At 51.6% G+C, this 10,255-nt stretch overlaps 1 protein-coding gene across 1 annotated transcript in view; it reads right to left on the minus strand.

The window, feature by feature from the left end:
- LOC121274772 (reticulon-4 receptor-like 2) overlaps positions 1–9,087 on the minus strand; it is a 110,194-nt gene extending 101,107 nt beyond the window's left edge. Inside the window, exon 1 of the mRNA XM_041182109.1 lies at positions 9,081–9,087. Within this exon, the coding sequence (XP_041038043.1) occupies positions 9,081–9,087 (7 nt within the window). The remainder of the gene's footprint in view (positions 1–9,080) is intronic.
- Positions 9,088–10,255: the final 1,168 nt, after the last annotated feature.

The raw sequence follows: 10,255 nt of genomic DNA on the forward strand, positions 1-10,255 counted from the left end.
GTATAACACTGGGGTACAGTACTGGTGGGGACGGGTCTGTCACTGTATAACATTGGGGTACAGTTCTGGTGGGGACGGGTCCCTCACTGTATAACACTTGTGTACAGTACTGGTGGGGATGGGTCTGTCACTGTATAACACTGGGGTACAGTACTGGTGGGGAACGGTCTGTCACTGTATAACACTGGGGTACAGTACTGGTGGGGACAGGTCTGTCACTGTATAACACTGGGGTACAGTACTGGTGGGGACAGGTCTGTCACTGTATAACACTGGGGTACAGTACTGGTGGGGACAGGTCTGTCACTGTATAACACTGGGGTACAGTACTGGTGGGGACGGGTCTGTCACTGTATAACACTGGGGTACAGTACTGGTGGGGACAGGGTCTGTCACTGTATAACACTGGGGTACAGTACTGGTGGGGACAGGGTCTGTCACTGTATAACACTGGGGTACAGTACTGGTGGGGACGGTCTGTCACTGTATAACACTGGGGTACAGTACTGGTGGGGACAGGTCTGTCACTGTATAACACTGGGTACAGTACTGGTGGGGACAGGTCTGTCACTGTATAACACTGGGGTACAGTACTGGTGGGGACAGGTCTGTCACTGTATAACACTGGGGTACATTACTCGTGGGGACAGGTCTGTCACTGTATAACTCTGGGGTACAGTACTGTTGGGGACGGGTCTGTCACTCTATAACACTGGGGTACAGTACTGGTGGGGAAATGTCTGTCACTGTATAACACTGGGGTAGAGTACTGTTGGGGACGGGTCTGTCACTGTATAACACTGGGGTACAGTACTCGTGGGGACAGGTCTGTCACTGTATAACACTGGGGTACAGTACTGGTGGGGACGGGGCTGTCACTGTATAACACTGGGGTACAGTACAGGTGGGGATGGGTCTGTCACTGTATAACACTCATGTACAGTACTCGTGGGGACAGGTCTTTCATTGTATAACACTGGGGTACAGTACTGGTGGGGACGGGTCTGTCACTGTATAACACTGGGGTACAGTACAGGTGGGGACGGGTCTGTCACTGTATAACACTGGGGTACAGTACTGGTGGGGACGGGTCTGTCACTGTATAACACTGGGGTACAGTACTGGTGGGGACAGGTCTGTCACTGTATAACACTGGGGTACAGTACTGGTGGAGACAGGTCTGTCACTGTATAACACTGGGTTACAGTACTGGTGGGGACAGGTTCTGTCACTGTATAAAACTGGGTTACAGTACTGGTGGGGACAGGTCTGTCACTGTATAACATTGGGGTACAGTACTGGTGGGGACGGGTCTGTCACTGTATAACACTGGGGTACAGTACTGGTTGGGACAGATCTGTCACTGTATAACACTGGCGTTCCATCCTGGTGGGGACGTGTCTGTCACTGTATAACACTGGGGAACTTTACTGGGTGGACCAGTCTGTCATTGTATAACAATGGTGTACCGTACTGGTGGGGACAGGAATGTCTCTGTATAACACTGGGGTACAGTACTGGTGGGGACAGGTCTTTCACTGTATAACACTGGGGTACAGTACTGGTCGGGACGGGTCTGTCACTGTATAACATTGGGGTACAGTTCTGGTGGGGACGGGTCCCTCACTGTATAACACTTGTGTACAGTACTGGTGGGGAAGGGTCTGTCACTGTGTAACACTGGAGTACAGTGCTGGTGGGGACAGGTCTGTCACTGTATAACAATGGGGTACAGTGCTGGTGGGGACATTGTCACTGTATAACACTGGGGTACAGTATTGGTGGAGCCAGGTCTGTCACTGTATAACACTGGGGTACAGTACTGGTGGGGACGGGTCTCTTACTGTATAACACTGGGTACAGTACTGGTGGGGACGGGTCTGTCACTGTATATCAATGGGGTACCGTACTGGTGGGGACAGGTCTCTCACTGTATAACACTGGGGTACAGTACTGGTGGGGACAGGTCTGTCACTGTATAACACTGGGGTACAGTACTGGTGGGGACGGGTCTGTCACTGTATTACATTGGGGTACAGTTCTGGTGGGGATGGGTCCCTCACTATATAACACTTGTGTACAGTACTGGTGGGGATGGGTCTGTCGCTGTATAACACTGGGGCACAGTACTGATGGGGACGGGTCTGACACTGTATAACACTGTTGTACAGTGCTGGTTGGGACAGATCTGTCACTGTATAACACTGGGGCACAGTACTGGTGGAGACAGGTCTGTCACTGTATACCACTGGGTTACAGTACTGGTGGGGACAGTTCTGTCACTGTATAAAACTGGGTTACAGTACTGGTGGGGACAGGTCTGTCACTGTATAACATTGGGGTACAGAACTGGTGGGGACGGGTCTGTCACTGTATAACACTGGGGTACAGTATTGGTGGAGCCGGGTCTTTCACTGTATAACACTGGGGTACAGTACTGGTGGGGACGGGTCTCTCGCTGTATATCACTGGGGTACCGTACTGGTGGGGACGGGTCCCTCACTGTATAACACTTGTGTACAGTACTGGTGGGGACAGGTCTGTCACTGTATAACACTGGGGTACAGTACTGGTGGGGACGGGTCTGTCACTGTATAACACTGGGGTACAGTACTGGTGGGGACGTGTCTGTCACTGTATAAAACTGGGTTGCCGTAATGGTGGGGACTGGTCTTTCACTATATAAATTTGGGGTACAGTACTGGTGGGGACAAGTCTGTCACTGTATAACACTGGGGTACAGTACTGGTGGGGACAGCTCTGTCACTGTATAACGCTGGGGTACAGTACTGGTGGGGACGGGTCTGTCAATGTATAACGCTGGGGTACAGTACTGGTGGGGACGGGTCTGTCACTGTATAACACTGGGGTACTGTACTCATGGGGACAGGTCTGTCACTGTATAACACTGGGGTACAGTACTGGTGGGGACACGTCTGTCACTGTATAACTCTGGGGCACATTACTGACAGGGAAAGGTTTGTCACTGTATTTCACTGGCGTACAGTACAGGTGGGGACAGGCCTGTCACTGTATAACACTGGGGTAAAGTACTGGTGGGGTCAGGCCTGTCACTGTATAACACTGGGGTACAGTCTTGGTGGGGACAGGTCTGTCACTGTGTAACACTGGGGTACAGTACTGGTGGGGACAGGTCTGTCACTGTATAACACTGGGGTACAGTACTGGTGGGGACGGGTCTGTCACTGTATAACACTGGGGTACAGTACTGGTGGGGACTGGTCAGTCACTGTATAACACTGGGGTACAGTACTGGTGGGGACGGGTCTGTCACTGTATAACACAGGGGTAAAATAATGTTGGGGACAGTTCTGTCACTGTATAACACTGGGAAGAGTACTGGTAGGGACAGGTCTGTCACTGAAAAGCACTGGGGTAGATTTCTGGTGGGGGGAGTCCAGTCACTGTTTAACACTCGGGAACTGTACTGGTGGGGACAGGTCTGTCAGTTTATAACACTGGGGTACAGTACTGGTGATGACAGGTCTGTCACTGTATAACACAGGGGTTCAGTAGTAGTGGGGACAGGTCTTTCACTGTATAACACTGGGGTACAGTGCTGGTGGGGACAGGTCTGTCACTGTATAACAATGGGGTACAGTGCTGGTGGGGACAGGTCTGTCACTGTATAACACTGGGGTACAGTATTGGTGGAGCCGGGTCTGTCACTGTATAACACTGGGGTACGTTACTGGTGGGGACGGGTCTCTCACTGTATAGCACTGGTACAGTACTGGTGGGGACGGGTCTCTCACTGTATAACACTGGGTACAGTACTGGTGGGGACAGGTCTGTCACTGTATAACAATGGGGTACAGTGCTGGTGGGGACAGGTCTGTCACTGTATAACACTGGGGTACAGTATTGGTGGAGCCGGGTCTGTCACTGTATAACACTGGGGTACAGTACTGGTGGGGACGGGTCTCTCACTGTATAACACTGTGTACAGTACTGGTGGGGACGGTTCTGTCACTGTATATCACTGGGGTACCGTACTGGTGGGGACGGGTCCCTCACTGTATAACACTTGTGTACAGTACTGGTGGGGACAGGTCTGTCACTGTATAACACTGGGGTACAGTACTGGTGGGGACGGGTCTGTCACTGTATAACACTGGGGTACAGTACTGGTGGGGACGTGTCTGTCACTGTATAAAACTGGGTTGCAGTACTGGTGGGGACTGGTCTTTCACTGTATAAATTTGGGGTACAGTACTGGTGGGGACAAGTCTGTCACTGTATAACACTGGGGTACAGTACTGGTGGGGACAGCCCTGTCACTGTATAACGCTGGGGTACAGTACTGGTGGGGACGGGTCTGTCACTGTATAACGCTGGGGTACAGTACTGGTGGGGACGGGTCTGTCACTGTATAACACTGGGGTACTGTACTCATGGGGACAGGTCTGTCACTGTATAACACTGGGGTACAGTACTGGTGGGGACAGGTCTGTCACTGTATAACTCTGGGGCACAGTACTGACGGGGACAGGTTTGTCACTGTATTTCACTGGCGTACAGTACTAGTTGGGACAGATTTGTCACTGTATAACACTGGAGTACAGTACAGGTGGGGACAGGCCTGTCACTGTATAACACTGGGGTACAGTACTGGTGGGGTGAGGCCTGTCACTGTATAACACTGGGGTACAGTACTGGTGGGGACGGGTCTGTCACTGTATAACACTCGTGTACAGTACTCGTGGGGACAGGTCTTTCACTGTATAACACTGGGGTACAGTACTGGTGGGGACGGGTCTGTCACTGTATAACACTGGGGTACAGTACAGGTGGGGACGGGTCTGTCACTGTATAACACTGGGGTACAGTACTGGTGGGGACTGGTCTGTCACTGTATAACACTGGGGTACAGTACTGGTGGGGACAGGTCTGTCACTCTATAACACTGGGGTACAGTACTCGTGGGGACAGGTCTGTCACTGTATAACACTGGGGTACAGTACTGGTGGGGACGGTTCTGTCACTGTATAACACTGGGGTACAGTACTGGTGGGGACGTGTCTTTCACTGTATAACACTGGGGTAGAGTACTGGTGGGGACGGGTCTGTCACTGTATAACACTGGGTACAGTACTCATGGGGACAGGTCTGTCACTGTATAACACTGGGGTACAGTACTCGTGGGGACGGGTCTGTCGCTGTATAACACTGGGGCACAGTACTGGTGGCGACGGGTCTGTCACTGTATAACACTGGGGTACAGTACTCGTGGGGTCAGGTCTGTCACTGTATAACACTGGGGTACAGTACTCATGGGGATGGGTCTGTCACTGTATAACACTGGCGTACAGTACTGGTGGGGACAGGTCTGTCACTCTATAACACTGGGGTACATTACTCGTGGGGACAGGTCTGTCACTGTATAACTCTGGGGTACAGTACTGTTGGGGACGGGTCTGTCACTGTATAACACTGGGTACAGTACTCATGGGGACAGGTCTGTCACTGTATAGCACTGGGGTACAGTACTGGTGGGGACAGGTCTGTCACTGTATAACACTGGGGTACAGTACTGGTGGGGACAGGTCTGTCACTGTATAACACTGGGGTACAGTACTGGTGGGGAGAGGTCTGTCACTGTATAACACTGGGGTACAGTACTGGTGGGGACGGGTCTGTCACTGTATAACACTGGGTACAGTACTCGTGGGGACAGGTCTGTCACTGTATAACACTGGGGTACAGTACTGGTGGGGACAGGTCTGTCACTGTATAACACTGGGGTACAGTACTGGTGGGGACAGGTCTGTCACTGTATAACACTGGGGTACAGTACTGGTGGGGACTGGTCTGTCACTGTATAACACTGGGGTACAGTACTGGTGGGGACAGGTCTGTCACTGTATAACACTGGGGTACAGTACTGGTGGGGACAGGTCTGTCACTGTATAACACTGGGGTACAGTACTGGTGGGGACGGTTCTGTCACTGTATAACACTGGGGTACAGTACTGGTGGGGACGTGTCTGTCACTGTATAACACTGGGGTACAGTACTGGTGGGGACGGGTCTGTCACTGTATAACACTGGGTACAGTACTGGTGGGGACAGGTCTGTCACTGTATAACACTGGGGTACAGTACTGGTGGGGACAGGTCTGTCACTGTATAACACTGGGGTACAGTACTGGTGGGGACAGGTCTGTCACTGTATAACACTGGGGTACAGTACTGGTGGGGACAGGTCTGTCACTGTATAACACTGGGGTACAGTACTGGTGGGGACAGGTCTGTCACTGTATAACACTGGGTACAGTACTGGTGGGGACAGGTCTGTCACTGTATAACACGGGTACAGTACTGGTGGGGACAGGTCTGTCACTGTATAACACTGGGGTACAGTACTGGTGGGGACGGGTCTGTCACTGTATAACACTGGGGTACAGTACTGGTGGGGACAGGTCTGTCACTGTATAACACTGGGGTACAGTACTGGTGGGGACGGGTCTGTCACTGTATAACACTGGGGTACAGTACTGGTGGGGACAGGTCTGTCACTGTATAACACTGGGGTACAGTACTGGTGGGGACAGGTCTGTCACTGTATAACACTGGGGTACAGTACTGGTGGGGACATTCTGTCACTGTATAACACTGGTGTACAGTACTGGTGGGGACAGGTCTGTCACTGTATAACACTGGGGTACAGTACTGGTGGGGACAGGTCTGTCACTGTATAACACTGGGGTACAGTACTGGTGGGGACGGGTCTGTCACTGTATAACACTGGGGTACAGTACTGGTGGGGACGGGTCTGTCACTGTATAACACTGGGGTACAGTACTGGTGGGGACCGGTCTGTCACTGTATAACACTGGGGTACAGTACTGGTGGGGACAGGTCTGTCACTGTATAACACTGGGGTACAGTACTGGTGGGGACGGTTCTGTCACTGTATAACACTGGGGTACAGTACTGGTGGGGACGAGTCTGTCACTGTATAACACTGGGGTACAGTACTGGTGGGGACGGGTCTGTCACTGTATAACACTGGGGTACAGTACTGATGGGGACAGGTCTGTCACTGTATAACACTGGGGTACAGTACTGGTGGGGACGGGTCTGTCACTGTATAACACTGGGAGAACAGTACTGGTGGGGACTGGTCTGTCACTGTATAACACTGGGGTACAGTACTGTGGGGACAGGTCTGTCACTGTATAACACTGGGGTACAGTCTGGTGGGGATCGGTCTGTCACTGTATAACACTGGGTACAGTACTGGTGGGGAAGGGTCTGTCACTGTATAACACTGGGGTACAGTACTGGTGGGGACCAGGTCTGTCACTGTATAACACTGGGGTACAGTACTGGTGGGGACGGTCTGTCACTGTATAACACTGGGGTACAGTACTGGTGGGGACGGGTCTGTCACTGTATAACACTGGGGTACAGTACTGGTGGGACAGGTTCTCACTGTATAACACTGGGTACAGTACTGGTGGGGAAAGGGTCTGTCACTGTATAACACTGGGGTACAGTACTCGTGGGGACAGGTCTGTCACTGTATAACACTGGGGTACAGTACTGGTGGGGACAGGTCTGTTGCTGTATAACACTGGGGTACAGTACTGGTGGGGACAGGGCTGTCACTGTATAACACTGGGGTACAGTACTGGTGGGGACGGGTCTGTCACTGTATAACACTGGGGTTCAGTACTCGTGGGGACGGGTCTGTCGCTGTATAACACTGGGGCACAGTACTCGTGGGGAAGGGTTTGTCACTGTATAACACTGGGGTACAATACTGGTGGGGACGGGTCTGTCACTGTATAACACTGGGGTACAGTACTGGTGGGGACGGGTCTGTCACTGTATAACACTGGCGTACAGTACTGGTGGGGATGGGTCTGTCACTGTATAACACTGGGGTACAGTACTGGTGGGGACGGGTCTGACACTGTATAACACTGGTGTACAGTACTGCTGGGGACGGGTCTGACACTGTATAACACTGGCGCTCAGTACTGGTGGGGACGGGTCTGTCACTGTATAACACTGGGGTACAGTACTGGTGGGGACAGGTCTCTCACTGTATAACACTGTGTACAGTACTGGTGGGGACAGGTCTGTCATTGTATAACTCTGGGGCACAGTTCTGGTGGGGACGAGTCTGTCACTGTATAACACTGGGGTACAGTACTGGTGGGGACAGGTCTGTCACTGTATAACTCTGGGGCACAGTACTGGTGGGGACGGGTCTGTCACTGTATAACACTGGGGTACAGTACTGGTGGGGACAGGTCTGTCACTGTATAACTCTGGGGCACAGTACTGGTGGGGACGGGTCTGTCACTGTATAACACTGAGGTACAGTACTGGTGGGGACAGGTCTGTCACTGTATAACACTGGGGTACGGTAATGGTGCGGACAAGCATGGCCAAGGCCTCCGCCGGGTGTTGACACAATGTGATTTCTGCCCAGTGCTCTGAATGTCAAAGTGAAGAAATTCAATGAAGCGTGGGTAAACCGCAGGAGTAACTATGACTCTGTTGGTGGTTGTCTCACCCATGTGTCTGTCTGGGTAATAGTTACAAGACCTGTGTTGGTTTGGTGCTCTCACCATTCCCACTGTCGGTCATCCCTCCTCGTGGCTCCCACTGGTCCGAGTTGGCACACAGAGAGAAAGAAATGTTTCGTGGGCTGAACGACCTTCCAATGAGCACAGCGTTGGGTGTGGACTGCATAGACCAAACAATTCCATATAAGAATGGATGACCGTTGTTGGTCAGAGCGGCCTGGTTGGAAAGCGTCCCCGCAGCAGGGCCGCTTGTAGCAGGCCGCTGTGAAAACTGCAAGTGCTACGCAAGGACTAGTTCAGAGGTCATCGAACTAGAAAAAGAGTCCACCTCCACACAAACCACCAAGGTGGGCCCAAGGCCAATGAGACAATATTATCTACCCTACTGGGAGCCAGTGAAACAAGCCAGACTGCAGGAGCCGGAAACCCCAGTAATGAATGTCAATGTCCGAGAGAAGGTATCGGTGTCAGACTCTCTGAGCAAAAGGGAAGACCCGATAGACACAAAATCACTTACCTTCCATAATACAAAACTCAGGGGAATGGTAACTTTGAACGGAAAGAGTGTGGTGGAGCCCAAAGATGATGCGGGGTCCCACCCACATATGTGGAGCCGGTGGTGCTACCACCCAGTGAAGACAGAAATGCAGAGAGGGAGGTGGAAATCCAATATCCCGTTGACGGTCTGCTCTGTAATCTGTGCAATCTGTTACTCTCCGGGGTAAGTGAGTTCTGCAAGCACATGGCGGTTAAACACCAAATCAAAATCGTCCATACGAGATGTTCCAAGTGCAGGAAAACTGGCAAGTACCAGTCCACCGCTTGTCATTACAGCAAGTGTAAAGAGGTGAGGCTCCCCCCTTACAGGTTCAATCTTCAAATGTGAACATTGCGAAATGGAATTCACATCTCAGAGTGGACTCAGCCAGCACGAGCGTCACAGACACCCTGAAGTACAGAACGAAAAAAGAGTTGCAGCTCACTTACCACAGGGTAAGCCTGGCCGGAGAGAGTACAAATGGGCGAAAGAGGAAACAGAACTCCTCTTAAAATTGGAGAAGCAGTGCGATGGCTGCGTGGATATTAACAAAAAGATTGCGATCCATCTCACGTCCAAATCAAACAGACAGATTGGCTCTAAGAGACGATATCTCCTCTAGGCAGGGCAAAAGTCAGTGGACATACCAGCAACGCAAAGCAGTGAGGCGGAAGGGACTTTGGACACGGAAAATCCACCTCAGGGGGAGGACGCAGAGACGCTGCCAGGGAGTGGTCCCAGAATGGTAAGGGAGGTATGACCCCCAGCCAGTATCCTGAAATACAGGGATCTGGATGACCAGCTGAAATCAGCTGAGTTACCGATGATCCCGAAATGAGAGCCTTGGCCATCGGCCTTGTGGAAAGTATAACAGACGCAGTACTGAATGAAAGAAAGGTTGATCAAATTAGTAAGCGGTCCAGGAACACAGTAGCTCGCCCAAAAGACAGAAGCAAGAATACAAAGGCAAAGAAAAAATGGGCAGCCAAAAAGGCACATTTTCAATCCACACAGTTGGCATATAAAACAGACAGAAGGAAAATAGCTCCTCAGATCATGGGTGCACCATCCACCCAACGATGTCCACTCATCAAAGCTGAACTCAAGGAGAGCTTTACAGAGAAACTCTCCAAACCCAATAATAAAGCAAACCT

Source organism: Carcharodon carcharias, assembly GCF_017639515.1.
Source record: "Carcharodon carcharias isolate sCarCar2 chromosome 38 unlocalized genomic scaffold, sCarCar2.pri SUPER_38_unloc_10, whole genome shotgun sequence".
Taxonomy (NCBI): Eukaryota; Metazoa; Chordata; class Chondrichthyes; order Lamniformes; family Lamnidae; genus Carcharodon; species Carcharodon carcharias.